The following is a 27,675-nucleotide window of genomic DNA, read 5'->3' as shown; positions in this document are numbered from 1 at the left end:
TTCTCTGTATCTTATTAGTCCATGGATCAACCATTCGACCTTGTGGTGTCAGGTTCGATCCCAACTGTATCTGTTACGTCGCCAGAAATGGTAAGGTTATCTAACGCATGCTGTTACAAGTCCCGGTCGATATGAAACGGGGTATGAGAAACGTATACTTCACTACTCAGCTGACTGGAACTAGTTCGAAAACCACACTGCCCTGACCACACCACAAACCTGTTTTAAATACGTTCCCACCGCATATACATTTTTTCTGTCTTTTCTAATTTAAGCCACATGTGAGCGCATCATATGTGTGGATCTATATCAGCACTTAACTTCTTGGATAGTTATCCGATTATTCAATAAATTTATAGAATTTATAGATCCGTCGTGAAAAAATGTTCGTTATTGCATCCTGTCCTGGGTCATTTCAATCACCTGCACATAACAAAATTTTGGCTGTGAAAGCTCTTGGGAAACGGTAACTTGGAAGACAGATAGAAAAACGGGATGATAACATTAAGACACGTTTTATAGGTAAAATGTGTGGGGACAGCACGTGGATGAGAACTATTAAAGATCGTGACCAACACCGTGGTCTGGTATTGGAAATACTGCCAGCCTTAATTTAATATACGCAGCAGCAAATGGGTCACTGTTGGTCCAGTGACTCAGTGCCCACGAATTTTACTCAGCCTTGTGTGCACGTCACACTCAGTATGTCCGGGTACAAGAACTAACAACATTTTTTCTAGGTGCGGTCCACTGTCTTTGTTATGTTAAATTCCGTTGAATCTCCTTCGTATAAAACAAATTTGCTTCAGAGATTAGCTCAACACAACGCAGTGGTTCCGTGTTACAAATACTCAACGTTCAGTTATCAGTCATTTCGATATGAACTTGTCTTTCAATTTTGTTTGTTCTGAGAACAAACAGCGACAAGTTCCCCAAACTTCGTACAACAAACTGCATGTTTCAGGCAATTGTGTTTCCCTGATGACAGGAACTGAACTTTTAAATGTTATTCACTTATGCTTTACCCCTGAAACAGTTACATCGCTTTAGAATGGAATACATTCTTTCAAAAAATCGTAAAGCGATGGTACGACCTGTTCATTAATGGTGGTCAGAAATTCAGAAATAGGAAACAGCACGAGAAGAATTGAAGTTCCTGACAGGCCTGTTTTCCTAATTGCAGCAAGAAGTCACCCCCTGAAAGGAAATTACAGACTAAAGATTTTGAAGATTATTATACATTATAAATATTTTATATTATAAAATTAACATCAAACAACAAGGCTCACATTTGGGCACTGATCTAATATCCGTCTGTAGTTTATTACAACGCAAATTTTAATTCATAATTCAAGGTCTCCGCCCACACTCAAGCTTCGTGACGATATATTCTGAAATTAAAATAAAAGGTGGCCTTAAGTAATCGCAAGGAGACACGCCCTTCCGAACCTGGTTTCTGGTAGTTCAAAGTCAACTGGCTTAAAGACAAGGCCAAGGTTCCGCATTTTTCAGTCAAAATGTATTAAGTAAGTTGACAAAAACTGTGTACTAGAATTCATGCTAGTTCTCGACTTACGCGTTGTTAGAATTATCTCCATTACCGTAGCAGATTCGGCAAAGGAGACCGATTTACAAGAAATGTTGAGTCTTGGATTATACTGTACCAAAAGTCGCGCCTGATTGGTTAAAATTCCTGCTTTGTATTCGGGAGGTTCCGAATTCAAATCTCGGTGCGGAGATTGTCTACACTGACTCAAGTTTTTGTTCTTTTACTCAGTCCCTCCAGGTAAACGCCGGGAATGTGCCTTAAATTAGGACATAACTGTTTCCTTCCATTTGCTTTCCAATTCATTAAGCGTCCTACATTTAACCTAATAATTTGGGAGACCTAGGCATAAATAAAAGAATAATATTAAAACTTATCTTACAGATGAGATGCAATGGCGAGTTTCTGTAACTACGATCATGAGGGGAGAATTTCTTGGCGAGATTTCTTTATCATCTTAGAAACTATCGAACGCAAACTCCTGAACCATAAAGTACATGAGCATGGATTGCAACAGGAATGATTTGCACCCAGGTAGTACGATATTTTTCATAAAATGTATGACGGAATACTTTGCGGAGGATGACGTCATCTTAATCACAGTGACAGTGTTCGGATGTGTTCACAGCCATATTCAGACTCTGGAGCGGAAAATCCGGGTGTGTTAATGGATTATATAACACTGACCACCACGTGTATTCTTCTCGATGGCCAAACACAAACAGCACTGACACTAACATTCCCATAGTAGGAACCGTAGCTTCAACACCGTCCATAGACACGATCCTGAATAAGTACCAAAATATTCTGTCCAATTTGGAGTCAACTGCAAACGTTTGGCACAATTTCAAGAATGTCAGCTCCACGCCCAATCAAATTTGGAAAAAGACACATAAATCGCAACCCCACTATTACAGAATGTGCAATGATAGGCTTCCAAATTCACTTCGTTACAAACCGAATTAAGAGAAAGCTATGGAGCCGGAGAGAAATCGAGGACGGAAAATATTGTTAATCTTCTTCAGCAGAGGTAAGGAGAGATCATTTTGATTTTGTCTATTCTGCTTTGTGGAGGGCAGGAGAACACTTTCTACGCATACGTACGTATTTTGTAATTATGTCGAACAGGCTTGACTATGTTTCATCCAGCATTAAGAATACTCTGCGTTGTCTTACGGACTCTTACTGCCACCCAGGTGCACCAGCACAAAGGCGAAATTTGTTTTACCCACACTGGGTTTCACGTACAATTCTTCTGTAAGATGTCAATACAACCAAATCATATTTACTCGTTCAATCTAAACGTTAAACCGGCCACGGGTATTTTGCTGTAACAACGATTTCACTCAGTGGCAGCGTACGTCCTTTGAAAAGACATCAATCTTGCGATAACTTTCACATAAATTCCTTGTAAAGAGAAGTAATAACTAAAAATAACTGGATGTCCAATGAATAAACACAACGTTCTGTTTAATTTCTACGCAAATGTAAATGAAATAAATATTTCTACGGAAGAATGCAACAATGCCACTCAGATTATTTCTTAAACCTTATTGTAATTCAAATTGTGTAACTAAAATATAAAAGACGATGCAATATTCTGTGCACGTTACTTTGTTATGGGATAGATTGTTAGCATAATTACATGCTTCGTAAGTCATAACAGCATTACACTGCTTCTTGTCACTCCAATAATAACCATAGCGGTCTCGTTTTATAGGTAATTAATAATAACAATGGATTCCTCCTCTGAGACTTACGTGTAGTTCTATCAGATAAGATCACTGTTCCTTCAATGTAAGAACTTCAGTAATACTTAAGCAACAACGAAAAGTCCACATCAAATAAAAGGAATGTCAATATGTTAGAATAATTTATTTTCTATTAATTCATAAGTGGATGTCCTCGGGAACAGTAATTAAATATTTAAAACAAGTTAATGAAAACATCAGCATTTACAATTCAAATTGCTCTTGCAGTAAAGTTGTTTCAATTGCTTTCTCACGAAGGCCATCATCGCATTTAAAAGACAATAATCGATGTCTGTGCCATTAAAATCACCACGTTACACGTGCCAGAATAACCGCTCCTAACACGCATCGTTATAAAGAAGTCGTAATGAGTTCCAATATGAAGGTCTTGGGATCTGAGACCGTCAAAATAACCAGAGGAAGAAGAAAGTGATGAGGCTTTCTTCAAAACAAAAACCTATTGGACCAATTCACGGTTAGCAGTTTTATTAGGAACTCAACTTTATATAATGAATACGATGCCAAGCAAGAAAATAAAATGTGGAGAAATTACTTTGACGATATTCCGCCTGCATAGGTTCAAGACCACACCCATGGACTTGAAAACTGAAACCAAGGCCATCAATGTACGAAGTTTTGTTATGAGGGTCAATGCAAAAGTGGCTTAAATTCGCATCCTACAAACAGATTCATAACTACAGAAGTTTTTATCCCGTAACCTTTCGTACTTTTAACAGACAACATATCTTATTCAGAAGTGAAAAAGCCTGCTCTTGATATCAGAGTATAATTTTATTCGAGGAAAACATTTAACAAATTATCATTAACGTAATAATAGAATCGTACTCCATGTCACCTCATTCACATTTAAGTAATTCTCAATCCCTTTACCACTTGCAGTCAGAAATTTTTAGTCATTCATCCGTTTTGTTTCTTTCTTTCTTCTTTAGCGAACATGAATTAGGATCTCTGTCCGATTTGTATCCTATATTAATACTGAAAAAATTATTTAGGCATCTAGCAGGAATTATTGAATTGGAGATGGACCAATCGGAACATACTCAGGTCATTACAATACAGAAAATATGCCAAGAATGAGATTCAAACCCGTGATCTCCATGTCAGAGGGACCCAAAATCGTATACACGCTACTAACAACCGATGGCAGCTATGGATTTCTTCTATGAAACTTTCTGACGATGGTGAATTACAATCTGCATTGCTGGGTCTTTAGACCTTGTCCATCAATAGGCATCAGACGATGGACAAGGTCCAAACACCCACCTATCTGTTTTAAGGCATTATCACTATATTGAGGGTATTAGGATATGCACTGGTTCTAACTGGCTTAAAACAAGGTCCAATGCGAGTTTCTAAAAACACTTCAATCGATTTCATAAAAGCAGGAAAAGCCTTAACGAGGGCATAACATCAACTACACTGCATCGCAGTTGGCTATCAGCGTATAGAAACGGATCAAAACCTCGAGACAGAATAGGAAGATACAGGATTCTATGAATATTAGATAAAACAAAGCACAAAACAAAACTGCCAGCAAGTGTTCACATTTATTTAATCAGCCATCAGATACAAACAAATTCTTGCTGATCGTAGTCGAGAGAAAGTTCATAAAAGGGCAAAAGACATTTTATAGAAAATGTTGTCCTAACAACAACCAGAGATATTACACTCTTGTTCTGAGACAGGGCTTGCTTATTGAGATGTAGGAGTGAACCAACCTGTCCACATCCCCTTTGTAAAGGGTCCCAACATCCCTGACAAAGTTCAAGTATAAATACTGGACCCGAACAATACAAACCAATTATTACACAGTACAGACTTCAGCATCAGTCACCGCACCGTCTTCAATATGAAGTACTTCGTAAGTACTGCAACAGATTAATGAAGCTTACGGCTTCCAGGGTGACGATTTCTTACTGTTTGCTTAGATAGCACTACTTCACAAACATCTAATCCACAAAGAAGTAGTATCTAAATTAATGTTTACTGGAAAACTTAGTATAATACAACAAATAATAATATTTTTGTGAAGATTTTAAGCCCTACAGATCCCACTTACAACGGTAACATTTGTGACTTCCAATATAACTAATAATATTAACGTGGTATGGAAACAGAAAATAGTATTTCGCCATTACAAAAGTTGTATGTGAATGCTGTTTAAAGAAATAATAGTTCTTTCTTCTGAGAATCACACAAACTGAACAGCTACTGGTTGCTTACGGCTTTAAATGGTCATATCAGACGAGAATAGTATTGTGCTACTATACATGTGTGTTGTGCCTCTTTTTCCAGGCAATTGCCTTGCTCCTCCTGTTCGCCGTCGTGGCTTGTTATGCCGCTGACGCTCCCAAGGAAGCCCTGAAAGGCTCTGAGGCAGTGTATGTGGCATCCCCCTACGCGTACAACGTTCCCGCTGCCGTGTACCACCCCTACGGATACTATTACCGCTAAACAACCCCCCGACACAGCATTTGTTATGATAACTTACGAGCTATGAACTACGGACCTTCTCTTCTTGAAACTTCGACTGCAGATTCTTAAGACGAGGAAGTGATTCTGATATAGATACCTTCTTTGATGTTTTGGCACAGTGTACAGTCACAAGACTACTATTAAATATAATAACAAGAATACTGGGTGTCCCTTATTTTATTATTACCTTGTTCCTTCACTGGCTACAGATCTCCCAAATCACTTGAATATGGCGTCAACTATAGTGGACATAATCAACTAGATGGTACGAAACACACTTTGAACTGTTCGTAAGTTATTCAGCCGATCAAAATTCTCCTTACTAGACCTATCTCCCTCAAATTAATTTAATATTATAGGTTACTACTGAGCAGGTAGCTATCAACGACGAAGAAAGATTTGTGTTTTAAAAGTATTACGGCTATACTGACTAAGAATTCCTCACCCACTCCAGAACAGAGCAGGTGCGGTGCCTGAATATGCATCACTGCTGTTTTCTCCCACATTTTCCCTATTATTCGTTAATTGTAACAGTTGTTATAATCGCAATATACCATGTGGCAAGGGGAGATTATTTTTCTCCGTGTTCTTTGGCCTTCCCCTGTTAATCACAGCGCCCTGCTGCAACGGCACTCGGCGGGAGAGCATACTTCATTTCTGCAGGCGCCCCTTCACGATAACAACTTTTGGTACAAACAAATTTTTAGCTCTAAAAACGCTTCATACGAAAAATATTACATATGTCTTACTTTCCTTCCCACTTTTCGAGATGTTTTATAATGGTGTGAACGTGGTTTCTTATTCTGAGTAAAAACTTCAGTTATTATTATAAAAAAGAGAATAAAGCAAGGGTCACATTAACATGATATTTCTATGATTCGGTTGTGCCATTCTAGAGCATTGGGTGAACCGAAGTCTGACGGAATGTCTTGTGACATCACTGTCTAGATCTGTTGGTGTGACCCTGAAAACTTGGTGGAATTTCCGGACATGCGTAGGGATGCATGCAGAAAGTAATTCAAGCAAAGTTATGGCACACCGACAACGTCAATTTGTTGAGCTCAGTGACACTCAGACCTTCTACGCTGATAATTCAATTTCCGACATTCATCGTGATTAACATAAGAAAAACGTTTCCAGTGTGCAGAGTTTACTGAATGCACCGTCCTCAAATTTCCCCGCAGTAGCATTACTGCTAGACAATCTGCTAGTTTATCTAGAGGGTCTTTCTAAGAATATGCTCTAGTTTTAATTGCATATAATTAGCAAACATCATTGTATTTTGTGTCTCAGAGTTCAGTAATCTTGAGAGGATGCACTGCCCCTCGTGATAATCGCAAGATTATGCGCATAATACGGGTTGTTCGAAAAGTCGCGGTGAAGTTAACCACAATTTGCCAGTATTGCCAGTGCTGCGTCATCTCACTGCCAGTGCCAGTGTTTTCAAGACCTACATGCAAAAGCGTGCCTGCACAGTGGATTTTCGAACGCACTGTAGAACAGCGCGTGTTTTAGTGACGAGATTTTACCGGTAATTAAACGCACTTAAGGACATTTTCAGAAAGACTCTCTATAAGACACTTACCCTAACCATGAAGATGACTGTCTTCTGAGGCGTAGCGCTTTGATGACGGAGGCATTAAGCACCTCTAAAACACCCATCAACTTATATTAGACTACAAGGCGTAATATCCCAGAAGACAGTCATATTTATATTCGGCGCCACGAGAACCCTTATCTTCCTTGGAGTGACAGAGAAACTTCCAAATGCATCATTCAATACAGAAGACAAGATGTCAGAGATATGGCATCTGAATGCTGGTTCTTATTTGCACTCTGCAAAGTACAGCGGTGGAGAACGTGTATCTGTTCTCCTCTCGCCAAGTATTCAAATCAACTGGTCTCCGTTCACAATCACGACGCGTCGGATTGCAGGGAAATCCATGCCACCAGATTACCAGAACTTTCGATCGGATATTACGTCACTTACGAACAAGGTTGACTCTGTTATAAACACACTATGTCGTTTTGTATTTCTTTTACTTTTCTACGCATTCTCTTTAAACCATTTCGTAACAATGCACCATCATTTCAGATTTCGGAGTCTAAACTCATAAAAGGAACAGGTTTGGGTGAATTATGATAACAAACGTTTATTGAAATAAGTTACAAACTGTAAGTTTAACAGGCTGCGTGTTTACTGCATGAGGAAAGGTAAGTTTATGGCTCATTACGACCGACGTCTTGCAGCAAGATTTAAAATAAGGGCCATCAAAAAGAAAATGTTACCCACGTTCTCTTGTCATTTCTTTATTTCTCCCCCGGTTTTACTTTACCTGCTTCTTTTAGCGTTCACTTTTGTTGCTCTCAATTCAACAACCCTTTTATCGCATCTACCTTGGTCTCCTCTTTCCTTTCTTACGCTATCTCCGCGCTTATTTTTTATTTTATTATTCTTTTCCTGCAACTACGTTCCTTTTTCCACCCTCCTTACTTTCATGCCATTAAGTTTTACCTTGCAGAATTTGCATTCACCCTACACTGCGTTCGTAGATCTCCATAAAAATGTATTAAAAGGAAATTAATAAAGTAATGAGACGGCACCTGTTTCATTAAGGAATTTGGATCACAAGTCAACAGCATTCCACATATAATGATATTTAATTACATAAGTTTCAAAAGTAACTGTCTAATTACGCCACTCAACAATTATATAAAATCTCTCAAACAGATTACTCGTTGTAGGATGGATAAGGCACTTCTAATACTTCTTCTTCTCTGCGACAAGGCAAACCACTTATTATTCAGGGCAGGAAAATACTTCCGTGCTTCGCCAACCGAAGGCAAGTTCAAGGCTATTCAGTTCTCTTCATTACACATCCACGGCGTGTTCAGCAATGTGGCTACTGTATCTACCTTCACTCCCGTGCATTCGAAACTCTTCACTTATGTGTCTTGTACACACTGATTCAACGCCTGGCTCATAAACTCCTTTGGTACACAGTTCAGCGATGTGCACATTACTGCATTAAAACTGTGTGCTCCTTTACAAGGAGGTATAATGTAGCTAGTTAGGCACAATCGCATCGGCGATACTCCAGCTCAAAACAAAATTCGAAATCAAGTCTTAAAATAAAAATACAAAAGAAAAACTGATCCAACTAAAATTTATTTTCCATGCAAATAAACACCCCCTCTTGAGGAGCTCATTCATAACTTATTCGTTCAGCTATAAAGGAATTTCCCGGCTTCTATGGAATCACAATGTTTTTATTTACGTTAACAAGAGCCTGCACCGTACCCTAACCTCAGTCAGATGAATCCAGTTCTCACATCCATACTCTACTTCTTTAAGATAAGTTTAATATTATCATCCCATCTACGAATGTTTCCCAAATGGACGCCTCCTGTACATATTTCACATCTCCCCCATGAATGCTGCATCCCCTATACGCCACCATCCTTGATTTTATCGCCCTAATAATACTGATAAAGAGTTTATGTTATGAATTTGCTTGCTATTAAGATAGGAGCCAAGATTTAAACCACACAAAAGTAGATTTATGTGAGGGTATATTTTAATACTTAGAACTGTAGGTACATAAAATAAATTGGTGCATAAGTATAAATAAATGCATACATAGATATATTTATTTATTTAATGGCATTCGAAGACGTTATCTACGTCTGTAGTTACCTGATTAACCATAACGTCTATAAATCTGTCAATTACCATCTACATGTAACTAATGAGGTATGTTGAAGAGAATGAGAGAATGATAGAGAGGTGCAGAGAGAGAGAGTCGACTTCCCAGTAACTTATTGAAATGAGAAAAAACTCAACAGAGCATGGAAAAAAAATTTAAAAATCTGTTCACAGTGAAGGACGACATTGTTAAGCAAATCGTGCACGGAAATGCAAGAATACGTGTGACGATAGCACCATTTGCGGAGAGAAGGGGTGTTCATGCTTCTAAGTATAAATGTCAGGATGGTTCCTCCTGCCAGCTATTGACCACCGGCAGAGTTAACAACCAGCAACTGCCATCACCATGAAGTTCATCGTAAGTACAGAGATTGTATAAAAATTTATCAAGTGTGCGAATGCAGTCACGAGGGAAATACACAGTGCATTTTGACTGTGTAATATTTTATTACAGATACAGAAATTTCATGACGGCAATCTTACAAATACGCGCTCATCACCAAATACGTGTTAAAAGAATAACGATCTGAATGGATAACATGCGCAGAACAGGTAGCACGCAGAGGAGGAAATAAATGGCTGGAAAATTTTAAGTCTATATTCATAGACCTCGGTCTACATAGAAGCGTCAAGTTAAAATATTATCTAACACAAGTAAGTTGTGTATATGCAAGCAAGACTAATGTAGTTCAGAGTAGGATCCAATGGCAGGCTTCTGACAACTAGGACGAACCTTCGGGTCCAGAAGCGTAAATATGAACTACTTAACCCTTTGAAGCATGAAATTTATCAAAATAATTTTAAAAATTCAGTTTCCATCTAACAAAACCGCGCCTTTGTTACAAAAAACCGGCTGATTAATGATGTTTAGAGAAAAGGTAGCTGTTTATTCTGAGAATTACACGAAACCCATAAATACACTTTGTGGAAAAAATGTAGGGTTAATGAATGATAAAACAACCTCTGTTCTTTAAAGATATAAGGAAAATCCAGTAACACATAAGGAAGATCAGTTGTCAAGATATAAATATAATTCTGTCATTTTACGGTTTGACAGCTCCTCTGTTCCGCACGAGATTCAATTACGTATTTAATTATTTCGCAAACAGGCGTGTTTCGGATCACAGATCATGAAAACCTCAAACTATCTGGTAACCTGTATTTATAGACAATTCCGTCACATGGTCTGACGTGTGCTGTCTGATATGGACGTCGGGGTCAGTATGGTTCCTAAGAGAAATGAGATAAGACAATAAGCAACTCCATGGTACAAAATTTTCATCCTGATGCGTAAGAACGAAACGCCCAGCCACTTAATTCCAATTTATTTTCTAAGATGAGTTACATTAAGATTCACTGGAATGTAAAGCTTTAAAATTCAACCGATGATCTATCTATGAGCAAGAAAACTATGATTCACTTTTTTACCACATTATCTAAAACATATATTTATATATGGGTGATGTCATCAATTTTAAGGCGAACTTGACAAACAGAAATTTCGAAAATAATATAACAATTTCACATGACAAATACAGAAGAACGTTCTAGTGGCTGCAAGATACAGCATATTAAGTCCGGCGTGCTCTTGGTTTTTACGTAAAATTAGTATAATGTGGTTTAACTGTCCTCAAGATCTTAAAGGAAGCTTCTCCAACCAAAACCTTGCAGACCTTCGCATTTATTGTTTGCTCCATGCGTACTAAACGTCTGGCTATTCAAACTTCACATTTTTGTAAACTTAACAATGATAGACGAAAAGGAAAACCTCGAGGCCCGTTACGTCATTTCACCCGTTAGTCCATCTCGAGTCATTGCTTCGTGTCCAAATGCCTTCAACATTTATGATGCCCGCAATACTTTCATAATATTCATAAGGCGTACAAATATAAAATTCTGATAGACTTATACGGTGTCGCTATAGCTTATAAGCTCTTCCTAGTTTCCCGTCACCCTAGAAAGGCTGGTGATACCTGCTGTAAGATATATTTTAGTATTATCTTCGATTTTAAGCCAAGGCCTTCAAAATGGCCTCTTCCCTTCAGGATATATGTTTCTGTATTTCTCATTTCCCCCATGCGTGCCACATGTCATGACACTGCCGCTTTCTTCTCATAATAAAATTCGGTCGGTTCTGTAGTCGATCTCCAACACACTCTTTACTTTGAATTTTGTTCACAGATAAACATATTTAATTCTGAGATATTTTATTACAGGCAGGAGTTATTTTGTTGGCTGTCCTGGTGTCCATGGCCTCAGGAGCCGCATTTCCCGGCCCCCGCCCATTTCCAGCGGGATCTGTCCCTAAGGAAACCCTAGCAGGCTCCGAGACTGTGTACTACCCTTACGCCTACTACCCAGCTTACTACCCTGTCGCATATTGGGGATGAAAACGTCAAATCACTGCCAACAATTAACATGATGACGACTTCAAGCTAGATTATGGGCAACATTCGTCTCCATTCTTGTCTGAACCAGCGATGAATTAGCTTATTTTCTTCCAAAAATTCATGACTTCAACTGGAATATATCCAACAAAGCAATGTGTTCAGTAGATGATGACATTAAATGATTTATATTTTTATAAGTATTACTACTTTACAATGTATGCAAATTGAAACATTTCTTTTGAAATAAAATGCTTATAGCAGCAGTATTAACAATTAATTATTTGATTATCTTGTACTGGGACCAGGATCTTTAAGACCGCCAATATAAAACCTCTCCACTGGTATCAGAGCCTGCCACTTCACAAAACCAAACATTATTTATTTAAGATCTCTCCTCCTCTGTCCTTGGCCCTTAACAGGGCGTGGTGGCCCTTCATGGGTTGGAATCGTCCATCCACGAAGCGCTCTCTTGGGAATATAATCAGGTGGTTTCCCCTTGCCTGCCTGATTCTACGCCTTTGCTCTAGTTTAATGCCATTCATGCATCTCCGCCCCAGGTTGCCAAACGATCGTTTTTCAAGAACTTTGCTCTCTTTTACAGAACTAAAAGTTGTATCGCCCTGTTTTTAAACAATCCCATATCATTTGATCCTACCCAGAGCCAGATAAATACAGCCAATTCCACAACCTGTTTCCTTAAGAACCATATAAATATTAGTGTCCCAACTATGTCTAGGTCTCCCAAGTAGAGTCTTCCGTCAAGGTATTCCGACTAACATCCTGTCATTCAATGTGCATTCTACATGTTCGGCCCACATCACCCAAACAGTATCAGGTTAATGGTATTTGACGTTCTCACGGCGGCGAGTATGAAGAATGGGTTGATGCAAGTTTACCAACGTTTTAAAGATGCTTGCTGCTTCCATAATCAGAGCAATGATAGCGACGATGATCTTCGATCTGATTACAGAGGCAGTAACAACCTCTGAAACGTCGATAAAGTTTTATTACATCGCACGGTGCAACAACACAGAATACAGTCGTCTTCATATTCGCCGCCGTGAGAACCTGAAATCTCACCCTCAATTATGTCCTTCTCTTAGGATATGAGATACAGTTTAAGGATCACATAAATAGATACATTGTATTTTTTAAATTGCTTAATTGTTTAAACCCTTTGTTATTTGATCTCTCTTAGAACTAAACCGGTCTATCCTTCCCAGCACTTTGCTCTCAAAAAATTTCCGTTGCTTTAATTTGTCCACTCCTGTTATAAAGTCAGTGCAGATAATACTTGTAATTAAAGAGAGCAGGTGACCTTGTCACATCAACATCCAGCTAAAGAGTCACGCCTGAAGGCGGCGCGGCGTTCTGACGCAGGTGGAGGAAGCACAGGACAGGGCGGAGGCCGGAACCAGACTCTTCGCATTTCAATGACTATGCGATCTTTGCACGAAAAGTACAGTATCCGGGACGAATCTGTGCGCTCCACGTCCGTGAGAAGAAAATGGTTGGAAATGGAACAGATAAGGAAGAATGTGTTGTCAGAACAGTCCATACAGCAAACATTATTTCCCAGCGACAGTACTTTGTAGTTCGCTCTCTGTTACAGATCAGAAACGTCTTTGGTTTACACAGTGTAGCCTATGTGATTTCCTTCCAGCCGCAAGCTATTTAAAGTTCCAACTAATGAACTAACTCTCTGGTAGCAGAACCCGGAGGGGCAACACCGACAACAACAAAGCCCTCCACCGGACACGATCCTGAGCCAACTCCATCCATTTACCATCCTCGTAGCCCACCTTCCTAAGATTCATCTTGATATTTTCCCATCACCTTCTTGGTCTGCCCAGTGACTGTTTTCTAGAAGGATTTCCCACCAAAATTCTGAATTTTCCCCTTGCCTTCCCCCCATGCGTGCCACATGCCCAGCCCATCGAAGTCTCCTAGACTTCGCTATCCTGACTCTGCTAGGTGACCTGTACAATTTATGTAGCTCCTCGTTATGTAATATTCTAGATTTTCCACTTATTTCATCCCTCCTAGGTGCAAATATCCTCCTGAGCACCTTGTTCTGAAAGACTCTTAATATATGCTCTTCCTTCAAAGTAAGAGACCATGTTTCACAACCATACCAGACAACATGCAAAATTATTGTTTTGTATATCCTGATGAAAAGTGTTTTGTATAGCAAACGGGATGACACCAGTTTCTAAATTGAATGAAAACAAGAGTTTCCGGAATGTATTCTACTCTTAATTTCATCATGCAGATTATTGAAACGAAATGTTTAAACTGAGACCTGAGGTTATCACGGCTATAAAGATTCTGGTCTTCTGGGTGGTGACGCCTTGTTAATTGCATATGATTATCGAAGTTTCGAAAAAAATTATCGCTCCGATCTTCAAGCACTTCAACCCTACAGATAAAGGTGGTATGTTCCTCTGAAACGTTAGTAACAACTCGTAAAACCACACTACAAAAGCAGAGACGATCTAAAACACAGTAGCCTTAGTGGCGTATTTAAACTACTACACCAATTTGTATCTTATATGCGTCATGTTTGTGTTTGATTAAATATATTTATTTTCGTAAATACGATTAAGAGCGCTAATATAATATTTTACACAACAAAATGTTTTAATATTATATAATTTTTACAACACCAATAAACTTCAAACGTTTGTGTATAGACTGTACAAAATAAATATACTACACCAATATTTACCTGACTGAGGAAAATAAATAATTTCATTAATAACCGCCGGTATTCGGGCCTAAAAATAAATTTCGGACCTCATACATGTGAAACAGCATTGATAATCACTTAACAGCGACGTTTTTAGTTAAACGTCACATTGGTGAAGTGGAAGCTGGCTGTGTCACTAATATTAATCTTGTATTAATCTAAACTCTTAAGAAGATTTGGTCAAATAAGTCATGAGCAGTGCTTGTAGCTCCTAAATCAACAATAATGAGAAAGACGACGCATGTGTCTTCTGTTCTTTGTAATACCTCCATCCATATAGCACGCCATCAGAACTTTGAAAACAGCAATTATCAAATATAATTATCTGTACTCAAAGGACATCTCTACGCGTTGGTGACCTTCAAAAGACATGTAACGAAGTAAAGTATTTTTATTTACGCAGCCGAAATCAGAGTTAAATGTAACCAATCATCCATGCGACTTGGGAAGAACATGCATAATCGTGGAGGAAAATAATAAAGGAAGTTTATGCGCAGCGGATGTGACGCATGAATCAGCTCTAGAACTGATAACCGGATTTTAATTAAATTTAAAACACAAGAATTTTATGAAAAATTGTCGAACCATTTCAATAATAGCGACCACTTTCCTTAAAAGCACACGTTTCTTGAGCTCTTCTAAAATACTTGCAAAAATAGAACAACTGGATAAACACTGACAAATAAATTGCATAAATAGATTTTAGTTTGCTTTAATAAACAGTCATTACAGTATTAATTAGTTAAAATTGATCATTATAGTCAAAGATGGCGTCATGTAAATTTTCTTCCTCTATTTCGCCATCTTTAAATGTGGAACGAATTATGTACAATAACACAATTCACTCATAATTGTGTCTAAAAATACCCATAGCTGTGGCGTAAATAATGGCGTGTCAACTGTTCGTACAGAGCAATGCGACATTCTTCCTTAGACATTACGTCATTTTAAACGTGGCGTGGTAAATAAAGAAACGAGTACATAATATCTGGACGTAATAAATACATGGACGACTCCCATCACGAGATGGTCGTTTAAAGACCACACCCAAGATCCCAGCTGCTTCAAGTTTAAAAAGACAAAAATGTCATTCAGAGGAGGAGCTGACACCCACCCATCTCAACAGTCCCCTTGAATACCTCGACTCACAGTGGCAGAACCCCCGCCCCTTGCCAAAGACAATGCAACTTTTCTATTCCTTCTTCAATTTTGCTGATCATTATACATCGGCTTGACAAACCATCTCACAAAGGATACCACACACTTACAAACTTACAAAAGGAAGAATGAACACACTTGCTTTTCAAGGACAAGGGCAATTCAAGAGTCGATTTATTTTTTGTAGTTAATCCGACACCACCTTCGTTCTGGTTACACCAACTGCAGTATAAATATGGACCAGTGGTTAAGTATGGGCACAGTACAAGCAATCCTGCAAGATACTCAAGTCTTCCAAGTCAAGCAATCAACACTCCACTCAACATGAACAAGCTGCTCGTAAGTAACACGAATCTGGGATCTAGTCTGCCGTAAACTCAGCACAGACATTACAATATTTAAATGGGTATTAATGACACACAGTGTGTAGACGTGAACTGGATTCATATGGTCCAGTGGCAGGCTCGTATGAACACGATAACAGATATTCTTTACCAGTTAAGTGACAGTCATCATCAGAAGTCCTCTCTACCCTGTTTCCGTGATTAATTCTTGGTAAATTTACTGCAGACATTATATGGCACAAAATGATTTCGGAAGGCGATCATAAACTGTGAACAATTAACGGTTTTTTAGGAGTGAAGCAAGGGGGTACGAAAATGGGTGTCTTCTGGGCGCTACAACCCAGAAGACATTCGTATTCACCGCCATGAAAACCTCAAATCCTACTTTTAAGACATACTCTCAGCATTAATTTTGGAGAGATTAAGAAAAGACACAAAATGCCTCATTAAGAATAGCAGGTACCCCGACCAAGATTCGAACCGGTTAACTTATGAATACAAGAGTGCAGTGACACCGCAACAGCAACTTTATTCCTCCTTCAAAAATGATTTAAATTTCGCCCGTGACTTTTGGATCACGGATCTATATTACACTAAAAATATGTAAAACCATCTAATAAAAATGTGGATGCTGACAGAGCACGTAGCAGTTCGCATACAAAGCTATATGTTCATTAATAATTACAAATTAAACCGAATAAAATTCAAAGTTTTGTTAAACTTCATCTTTACGAATAACATTCAAGCATCACAAGTCAATTGCATTACAAGACAATATAATCTCATTTCTATCTGTAAGCCTTATTTAAAGTATTTTTTATTTTACGTATTTAAAGCAATATAAGAAATTAGTCCGTTATGTGAAGATGTAACATAGTACATTTGTTACAATGGATTAATATAGGCTAAAATAAAAAAATTCTGACAAATTTAGACCTAGATAATCCATCATATTACATACAGATCAACCGGGAGTTTTAGGAAATGGAATGCAGATAATATAACAGACGAACAGCTCACTTCACAAAATTTTCGTCGTTTTATACATACGACGAAGGCATGCTTCAGAACTTACGCAACATGCATAAAAACACAAATCTGAGTCCCTAGGCTGGAAATATCTGTTCCCTGGAATCAAGACTTTTTTTCAGACGCCCAATCAGCTTGAACCTGACATCTCATCAGGATATTGAGATAAAAACTCTCGCATAAACAATTCGACGCGCAATCAGCTAATTTCTTTAGTTTTCCCTTATAAAATTGAAGTACTCACAGCGCTCAACACACCGTATAACGATTCTGAAAAAAGGCCTTTTCACTGCAGAACAATTATAAATTCTAATTCATTCAACCGGACTCTTTGAATTGTAGTTTAGATAATCGCCAAGGCCTCTACAAACACACTGTAACACAAAAAGGCACAGACAGACTAAATACATATCCATGCTCTAAAAAGAGTCCGACCCTTCAATCTCAGCGTTAATGCTAAGTCCAAGACCACGGTGATTATGTAAAGTGGAAACAGAGAAAATTAATGGGTAGAAACCAATAAAAAACTAACAACAAACAACCCAGAAATCCTTGAGTGTTAGATCATTACTTCAAGCTTAAGTGACAAACATACCGTAAGGGTATCAAAGGGATTTAAACGTTGTTTTACACTCAAATTCAAATCTGAATACGAATTATTTTATTATTAATAGACTTTTGTTATAAAACAAAAATCTAACAGGATTATAGAGAATATTACATAATGAGGAGCTTCGTAATATTTACAGTTAATCTAGTGTCCTACTAATAGGATGACTGAGAAAAAAATAAGAGATGGGCGAGGCATGTAGTACAAAGGACAATTGAGAAATGTAGGTTCATATACAACTTCAGTCGAAACACTGAAAACTAGACAACTTGGGTTCTTGTATATACGATAATAAATATTCGAGTTCCATGAAAGCTGAACCGCGCAATTCCACTACTTCCGATACAAAGTGAAGCTACTGGAAAGCGTCGATATTTTTGTAAGCTTATGAGAAAAAATTATTATAAACATGTTTATTTAATATGTGGTTTATTTAAGGGCATTCTCAAAGTTGGACTGAGGTGGTTCAGGATAAGAATTCTGTGACGAGTTTTGTTAACACCGTGATAAAATTTCGAATGAGGAAATTCTTGCAACAATCTTAAAATGTATAGACTACTGTGTATTACAGTTCATATTTTTTCTTGTCCATCGTCATATTTTCAACAAACAGAGCACTACGTTGGATCTGGCTAATAATATGGCCCGTTTTTAATCTATATTCGGTGTTCAATGACCGGAATCAGACCTCTCTAGCGGACCCATCTGAGTAGATATCCCCCACCTGAAGACGGAAGCAGATAAAGTTCCCGAAACATGGTGTTCTGTTTGTAGAACAGAGGAATGAATTTCTTGCCAAGCGAGTTATGCCGACTGCTAAGGCGAAGTCGCTGTGTGTTTCAGGTGTTCTTCTTCGTGGCCGCCATCGTGCTGGTTGCCACCGTGTCCGCCGGACCCATGCCAGGACCTTTCCCCCTCCCCGCTAAGGACCTGAAGGGCTCAGAGGCTGTGTACTACTCTGCATATTCTGGCTATCCCTACGCAGCCGCAGTACCAGGTTATGGTTACGCGTACTATGGCTAAAACACCAAGCAGACATGACGGACCGTGGCGTCGGACAATGAACCTCCCAACAGAAAGGCGATATGGATTTGACAACTGTACTTAACTCTGTTTCTCTAATTGCGTGTGAATGATGTTTCCTTTACTGTATTATGTGCCATTTCATCTGTATTAAATCTTTTATATTACCCAGAAAAGTTCTTACTGAAGTCATATTTTCTACGTGAATAAAGTAAAGATGGTCGAAGTTGCGTTCAATTTTTTTTTTTAAAATTTAAAACTACAAGACACAATACCTTAAAACATTATATTTTGTCTTCAGTGAGAAGTTGTACAAGTAAATAAAATACATATTCTATCCCCAGTTTGGTGTATTTCAATATATTAAACATGTACTACTTTGCCTTATCCTAAACATCCGTTTGAAACTAAGAGAACGCAATAGGACAGTTCATTAAACGTACAAGTAAAATATACAAATGGGGAAAGCAAACACAGTTTTAATAGGGTAAATCTCGCGGGATGTTGAGGTTTAAACGGCAGGTATTTCAATTGCTAGTCGAGTAATACGGATACGTTAAAAATACAAAATGCAGGTTTGACCATCCTTTGTAGGGACCCTAATAATTTTCTAGTATGCATATACAGTGGAAGGAAATAAATTATTTCAGCGCTATATAACATGTAAATCTAAATTTATAGTTAAACAGATCATAAAATTACATTACCAATACAATCTCATTCAACATAAGCAAATGAGCATCAAAAATGTCAGGCATGTTGCTTCTTACGATTTCATGCCAGCTCTTTGTAATTTTTCCCTAAAATTATTCTCTTCCTACGCGTGTATGTTCTAATCACTTTTTATATTGTTTCCCATTCTTTGTGCACGCGACTTTGCTTGTTGTTTACGGCTTACGAATATTTTAATAGTAACGGTACCCTTAAACTGAATACTTGTCATCTCAAGGATTTCAACAGTGACATGTCTTAAAAAATTCATTCTGGTAATAAAGACGGTTCTTGGAGAAGTCGTTCCCAGTGCTCAGTGTATTCAACAATTTTTAAATATTCTTCGCTACGGAACTTTCAAAATGTAGCTTCTCTCTCTTTCATACAGAAGTATAGAGTTTTATAAAAGAGGTTTTTCTTGTACAGAATAATATGTATTCAATGATACAGTGTCTATTGCTCGACGTTTTCAGCTGTGCCTCGAACGTATCTGAGGTTATTTTGAACACCCATACCGGAATTTCTAATGCACTGTGTGCTTATTCTGATACATAATGGTTTATTTTATTAAAATGTCTTTAGTTAAATGACTGAATGAATGTTTTTACCTCTCTGGGACATTCTGTATGTGGAATGACCGATTTAGGCGTGCTGAATTTAAATGAACGTGACTTATTAGTACTTGGGCTCCTGTAATGGCATATTTTTTATCACTACAATTAAGAAAAATTCCTGCTACTAGTTAAAACATAAATGTTCCGACTTAAGGACAACCAGTACGTTTTATTGATTTCATATTCCTGTCAGGAACAAGTAATCCGCTCTTTCCGTGTCTGTCAACACAGCAACCGTAAGAAGCACGAATAAGACGGTTGTCAGCAGTAAGAAATGTATTGTCCGATTAAGGTTGTTGTCAAGACAGGCAAAATTCTTAGCGCTAAACAAAGACATTGTGTTTAAAACGTGAAATCTGATCAATATCATCAAAAGCTCAGGCATACTTATTAGTGTTACACTATCACGGCCCTGATGATAGAGGCAGCATGAACCTCTGAAACACTGGACAATTGCTACCAGACTACACGACGTCGCAGAAGACACCATCTTCTTACCAGTCTCGTTTGACACGCAGGAAGGATGGAAATCGATGGACAATCATGAATTCAGGAATCTGTTTCTGTGCGTACCTTTCTCGGCTAGTTCTACGCAAAATCCTGCTGTAGAATTGGCGTCTTGGACCGCACAGGAGCTGCGTAGTTCACCAACAGATGTCTCTACTTCTTGCCTGATCAGGAGACAAACTCATTGCCCCACGTGAAACGCTGACGCTGACAATGAACACGAGATTAAATACATGTGAACTACGAATAACAACGACCTATCTGCAGTGTTCCCCACGATGCTCCTTAATTTACTTAAGGATGCTGTATAGACATCGCGCCTAAGTTAATGTCAGTGCTAACTAACGACTTGGGTTTTATAGAAATGGACATTTGGTTCCTGTAAATTATTAACTGGGAATGACTACTATTTCTTTGACTGGTTAATGTCACTTCACTAGCTACATAGTTAAAACAAAGCTGGATGGCAGGAAGCGTACAAATAAAAATGAGCTGGAAAAAACGCGTAAGAAATTTGTCGTCTTTAGTCGTTCTTTAAGCGTTAGCATATGAGAAGAACACCTTGTGGGACCGTCCATATGTCTGCCTCGTCTTTCATCACAATGTTGTAATAATAAAATTTGATCTCACTGTTATGGATTTCTTCCTTTGGGGGCACACAAATGACCACGTGCACCGCACACGAATCACTTGTCTGCAAGATTTGAAAAAACTGCATCGTCTATTCTGTGGCAGGAACCACGTCTCAAATGTGTGGCAACGCATTCCGGGCATTTGAATACCGGATCGACATTGTGCGAGCAACAAAGGAAGCTCAGATCGAAGTGCAGTGAAATGGAGAGGTGTGGGGAAAAAACTTTTTGAGTTGCTTTTTTCATTTGGTGAAATTTACTCTCCTAGCTCCGTTTATTTTCTCAATAAAGAGGTTCAAAACATGTTCACTCTTTCTCGGACATCCTGTACTTGCAGACGTCATCGCCCTGACTTAGCGTAAAGAACACCTTCAGAATTTTAGTGTATTCCGAAGAGCACATTTTGAACGCCTTTCTTTTAAGACGCCATCCCAGCATTTATGTGAGGAGACTGGCTGGTCTCCCGGGCCGAGATTCGAAAGAGCGACCTCGAATAATGAATATGGGAGGGCGGGAGTTGTAAGATAAACTGGGAGTTGCCTATTTCAACGTTGCCTGGCGGAGACGCGAATAGTAGTTGCGGTAGTTAAGCAATGTCAAGTTACGGGAAGAAACTTTTTAGTTATATTCCTGCTGGCTGTGGATTTATTCATTTTTAACGTCGATTTCATTTGTTAAATTCACAGGTCTATAATGCAGAATGATAGGATACACTGGGCATGATCTGCCATAATTTACATTGGCATTGCCTGGGAGAGACGGAAGAAATCACGAAACACTTTAATTAATATAACCGCTCTATGAGCCAAAACATAAACATGGTACCTCCGGGCGACGAAACAGGAGTGGAATTTTTAGAAGTGCTAAACTTTTATTAGTGATGAAATGAAAGCACTGAAAACTGAAACACAAAATATCAGGTGACAGCGGTCGCCCCTTGCCATATAAAACACTTGGGTTTCTTTGTTGAAACTTTATTACACCTCTAAATAGCTGGACTATTGACCTTAAATGATCAATCAGTGCCCCGCCCTGTTGTTTTTAGCCCATATGAAATACAACAACCTTGGGCGTTTGGGTGGGAGGACTTAACAAAGCAGTCTTACCGAGGGTCATACTCGAGTTAAATCAGTTTTGCAGTGTTATAAGTATTTTCATGAGACAATAAATTTTCTGGTACTGTGATTTTATTCAAGACACACTTCAACATATTAGTTTCAAACTTCACAAAATGTTTTTCCTATCCAGTTCAAATAATTAAATTGTGTATAAATAAACTATGTCTATTCTTCTCCTATCACGAATTATACCGCCTTCACTTCTCCGATCTAATATTAACTATGAGAGAATGGATGAAGCTGTATGTGGCAGGACCTCTTGGATGAAGGATGACAAAACATAAGACGCCTGCCTTCACCTGACAACAAGAGAAACGTGCATGTCCAAAACCGGTTGGCCTATTTAAGTTGCAGACCCATTTTGATATATTATTATTATTTAGTGTTCTGTCTGACGACAGGTTCATTATTCTGCCCAAAAAGAGTTCGCCAGTTTTCCCTATTCTCAGCTTCTCGTTTTAAATCCTGAAACTTGATGTATGCGTATGTTTTGCTACTCTTGAGCCACTAAATAAGAGCGGAGAAAGTGTAAACCTGCAACATCATTTCGATTTGTCCCTGTCTATCTCAAACTTCACCTTTCATCCTCACTATTTCCAGACGAATAAACTGAGTAAGTCCCAAAAAGAATTACAAAGAGAAAATGGGGATCGTATGTCAGTTACAGGAGGTAAGAAGACCCTTCGACACAAACAGTCATTTAGGTTTCTCAAAACATCTAGTTAACAACATATGAGAGGTTTTGCTAGTACGGATGTACAGTTGTCTCTTGTCTAAAATGCTTCTGCAACCGAATCAATGGTCACGAGATCAGTTCTCCAGAGATTTTCAAATGTTTGTCATCACAACCTCACAAATGTCGTACGCATATTCTTGATACTACAAAAAAAATCTTGTTTATACAAAAGTATAAATCTATTACTTAAACAAAACTTTCATATCTGAAAAACGTTAAATTCTACACACCGAATTTTGTACTTTCTAATTTATTTAAATCCAAATCTTGCACTTCCTTTTCCAGTCACATACAACCTTAACAAATCACTCGTTTTTAAACTAACTGATATATCGCTCAGTGGAAGGAATTACGTTACATAATTACAAAACTGCATAAGCATGTACTCAGCTGTCGTCCTCTGGGCTGTCACGCTATATAATCCTGTAGGTGGTTATCGACGTTTCGAAGGAACGTATCGTCTCCACAGCCCTGAAGACTCAAGCGATACATTCCTCCGAAACGTTACGATCCACCAAAAGATCACAATCGCCATGTCATATAAACATTCAATATATTTCGTGGAACATCTAAAAGGTTTCAATCAACCAGCGGTGATACACGTGTCACAGTTTGAAAACGTCTGTTCTAGGTAACATTTAAATTTCTGTACTACTTCACGTTTTTGCATTCAGTGTTGAATAATTCTGTTCGATGTGCCTTAAAGCATTTGCACATAGAGAAGATAAGTGATCCACGGAAGCAAACTGAACAACAGCACAAACTGCGGAGGCAGAACCGCCTTGAACTTTACTGACTGGTCCTTGAGAATTTTCCCCGCGCTGTATTCAAAGTTATTACGAACATGTAATATTTTCATTGGGTCATGTTCATGTACGAAAGATAATTAGAAAACAGCTTGGCATCCTGATACCAGCCTCTGAATCTTCTGCTTATTCAAGGACAAGCCGCTATGATAAGGAACTGTAGCAGAAAAAACTTTGCAACTGTGAAGACAGGAGTGCAAAGAGAGGGCCACACCCCATGGCAGGAGCTTCTTCCCACAACAACAGGACCTGGACGATCGAGGTGGGGAGACGGAATGTTCAGAACCGAACAAGCAAATTATTCCTGAACTTGTCAAGGTTAACCCCACCCAGGGTTTTCGGAGTGGTATAAATACCTGTGTGATCCCTTGTTTAAGTATCAGAAGCTTATTAGCAGTCTCTAGCAGCTACAAAGTCGCTAAGTCTCAACTCAGACAACATGAAGGCCTTTGTAAGTATATGCAACATTTGCTTTCAAACTAAGAATATTTTCATACAGAAATTAAGAAGTTTGAACCTTCACAAATGCCTATTTTATTAGTTAACAAGTCTGTTTGTTATTTTGTCCAGTGGTTTTATCTGTTTGTGTCCTATTATAATAATAACACTTATACAGCTAAAACTGCATAATCCGTGTAAGAATTGGTCATATTTGCCTATCTTAGGCGCTATCTATGTCAAAACTGAAGTTGTAAAATTATATGTTTCATTTAAATGACTTTAAAACATAATATTTATATTACATTAGCATTCCACAGTTTCGTTGTGCTCAATGGCTTCAAGAGAGTTTCAATTTACCTAGCACTAGTACGTAAACTTGTAATACAATTTTTAACTTTTTTGAGTTGCAAACATTTTGTGTGAGCTCTAAAAACGATATCAATTTGAACAAACACAGAATAGTTCTCAGCTGAAAGTCTGCTTCTCTGTACTCATTTCAGACACCAAATACATTACAAAAATAACAAAATATCTTTCCTTTTCTACCCGAGTTAACATAAAAGACGATAAGTTTGTCGTCAAATTACAGGAAATTAAACACGTTCTTTAAAATTAGTCCGTGTAAAATATGACTTCAGCCAAAGTAATTAAGAAAATCTGGTCTAAACATAACTCATTAGCATACATAACGTACTTACTGCGCTACCTACATAACATTATATCTAAACATATGTGACACATAGCCTAGGCGAAATGAACTGTCGCAAGGCAAACTTCTATTAGTGTAACAAATTAACGAGATTCTAATTCTTCGTATTAGTAAGTAATAAGACGATTATCTCAAAAGATTAAATAAGATATCCACATATTCAAAAACACATTCGTACCTGAAAGCGAGACAAAACATGAAGCAAAAGCAACTTGATTACGTAAATCACTTGTCTTCTCCTACCTTTGCAGTAACAAACCGGAAATAAGCCGAGATCTGAAAACAGGAAAACAGGAGCGTTAATTTTATTATCCTTCAAAGATATTTAACTCCTCTTACTTGAAACAAGAGATGGTGTCAGTCTCATAACGAATTCCTGAAAGTAACAGAGTACTCTATAATTTACGAGTGTGTGCAGCTAATAGGCTTCCGTACATTTTACACTAGATGATTTAAATAATATTACAGTCGTTTGGGTCCATCAAAGTGTCGATCAGGAGTGCTTTGCATTTCTCCACAGAATATGGCACTCCTGGTACATTTCAATTTTTGAATTTGTAACAAGCACAAATTTACGTATGAAGTTACAATGAATTATCATTTACCACAATCACAACAAAATACTTCTCGCAGCAGAAATTCCATTAGTTTAAATTTTCATAAAACAATAAATTACAATAAAATTTGTATAGACTCTCTTCAAACATCTCACCATATTAATATTGAGATTCAGCACATTTGATCAATCAGTGTCGATTCTTCACTGATTCTTAATTTACTTCATATAAAATATCGATAAAAATCAGAACAGTCATAAATGATGGATTGGTATAAATGTGCAATGAAGCGATCATTGGTTATTTTAAGGCATTATTCCATTATTTTCACAAAGGGACCAGAACCAGAAAAAGAACATCAGTCATTTTAATTAAAATAATTATTATATCTCATCAGTCATTTTGTCGACAGTTGAATCAAGAATATTCTAAACCCGAATCTCTCGTTGGAAGCAACAGAACTAACCACGCAATCACCTCGATCGGTTGCTTATTATATGTTTAAGTTAAATTAGCAGCCAGACAGACGAACGGTGGATATAAACATAATATTCCAAAGAAAGAATACCGCTCGTTTGGAGCCTCAACAACAGACAAAAGGAACTTGGATGACATCTTGTGTCTACTGTTTCAGTTCGCCCTTTTCCTCGCCCTGTTTGTCGTCGTGGCCGCCGTCTCCGCCGCCGAACCTGAGGCCAAGAAGGACTTGAAGGGAGCCGAGCAGTTTTACTACGCCGCGCCCTACGCAGCCCTCGGCGGCTATCCCTACGGTTATGCCGCATACCCTGCCGCATACTACTACCGCTGATCGCCATAGCCCGCTTTAACGGAAGACATCTGGATGACGACACTGCCCATCTGATTGTTCAACTGACGGACTTTTTAACCGCGGTCCGTTTCTTCAACAATTGGAAACGATAACTTGAAAGCGTCAACTCCTAAAGTACTGGGAAGATACCGTTAAAAAAGCGGTAGAAGATACGTCAAAATTTAAGCAATAATTCTATTTGTTTCTATTTCTCTGTCTATGTTTCCTTGTGGCATTTATATTACTATGCGGTTTCGTAAGTAAATGTTATAAAAAGGATACTTCTTGTGTTTTCAGATTCAACCCCTTTATCCAGACATTATTCCTATCATCATTCACTCCATGGTGCAAAAAATTTGTTGAAAAGTAAACTGTATACTCGGTTTGTCAAAGAATAACCCACTTTCTTTATGGAACCTTAGGTTCATCACCGTGTCCACAAAAACCCACCACCGGACTCTACCCTGAGCCAACTGCATCCAGTTCCCTCCATCGATTTCAGTCTCCCTAAGGTCCATCTTAATGTTATCCTCCCACATACAATGGTCTCCTCCCTTCAGGCCTATCAGCCAATACCTTGTAAACACCCTCGCCGATGAGTTCCTCATGTCCTAACCACCTCATCCTCCTCGATTTAATCACCCTAACAACATCATTAGCTAACATGTCACTTGTTCATCAAGTAAAAGTAACACTGGAGAAAGTAGTCAGGCCTGTATTATGACGTCAGTGATGATTATGATAAGGACAATAATTCGATCCAGTTCAGTTACTTGAATGTTTGCAAACAACAAAGAGCCTATGGCAGGTAAAAACTAGTAATATATATTAAAATAATATTAAACTTAAATAAACAATCAAACCAGAAACTTGCCTCAAAGGAGATATTTTTCTGACAAAAATGTCACTTGCGGCGAGACAACAACAATTCTAAACACAAGTTATATCATATAGAAATTATATGTAACCCACTTTCTTAAAAAAAACATAAAACATGTAGTCTGATCACAAATATGCAACACCGCAACACCCATCATATGATATATACCAGTATCACACAGAGACCATAGTTTTTTAGCCTGAAAATCACAGTTTAGTTATTGAAGAGTAAGGTTCCACTATGGTGCATGATAAAATATGAATACGATGTAACATTGTCAAGTCCTGTATTTATATGCAGATTTCATATATTACAAGGCTCAATTTTGATATGAGAGTAATGTTTCAATATATC

General features: G+C 38.1%; 2 protein-coding genes and 3 long non-coding RNA genes across 5 annotated transcripts in view; 4 read left to right on the top strand and 1 right to left on the bottom strand.

Moving 5' to 3' along the window:
- LOC110827357 (uncharacterized) overlaps window positions 1-25,469 on the bottom strand; it is a 126,066-nt gene extending 100,597 nt beyond the window's left edge. Inside the window, exon 1 of the long non-coding RNA XR_015537621.1 lies at window positions 25,320-25,469. This is a non-coding gene — a long non-coding RNA (uncharacterized LOC110827357). The remainder of the gene's footprint in view (window positions 1-25,319) is intronic.
- Window positions 5,052-5,952, top strand: LOC110827367 (uncharacterized). The gene is made up of 2 exons (XR_002542293.2): window positions 5,052-5,179; window positions 5,614-5,952. It is a non-coding gene; the product is annotated as an uncharacterized LOC110827367 (long non-coding RNA).
- LOC110827374 (uncharacterized) lies at window positions 9,728-12,166 on the top strand. The gene is made up of 2 exons (XR_002542299.2): window positions 9,728-9,857; window positions 11,716-12,166. It is a non-coding gene; the product is annotated as an uncharacterized LOC110827374 (long non-coding RNA).
- Window positions 15,977-19,145, top strand: LOC110827369 (uncharacterized). Its single transcript, XM_087358011.1, has 2 exons — window positions 15,977-16,135; window positions 18,623-19,145. The coding sequence occupies exons 1-2, from the start codon at window positions 16,121-16,123 to the stop codon at window positions 18,800-18,802; spliced, it is 195 nt and encodes a 64-aa protein (XP_087214137.1). The 5' UTR covers window positions 15,977-16,120; the 3' UTR covers window positions 18,803-19,145.
- LOC110827370 (uncharacterized) lies at window positions 24,220-26,722 on the top strand. The gene is made up of 2 exons (XM_087358060.1): window positions 24,220-24,377; window positions 26,268-26,722. Exons 1-2 carry the CDS (start codon window positions 24,366-24,368, stop codon window positions 26,439-26,441), a joined length of 186 nt encoding a protein of 61 aa, XP_087214186.1. The 5' UTR covers window positions 24,220-24,365; the 3' UTR covers window positions 26,442-26,722.
- Window positions 26,723-27,675: the final 953 nt, after the last annotated feature.

This window comes from Zootermopsis nevadensis, unplaced genomic scaffold (assembly GCF_977971745.1).
Source record: "Zootermopsis nevadensis isolate Lab colony 2312 unplaced genomic scaffold, Znev_1.0 Znev_ptg000029l, whole genome shotgun sequence".
Classification (NCBI taxonomy): domain Eukaryota; kingdom Metazoa; phylum Arthropoda; class Insecta; order Blattodea; family Termopsidae; genus Zootermopsis; species Zootermopsis nevadensis.
This window is presented reverse-complemented; position numbering and strand designations above follow the sequence as displayed.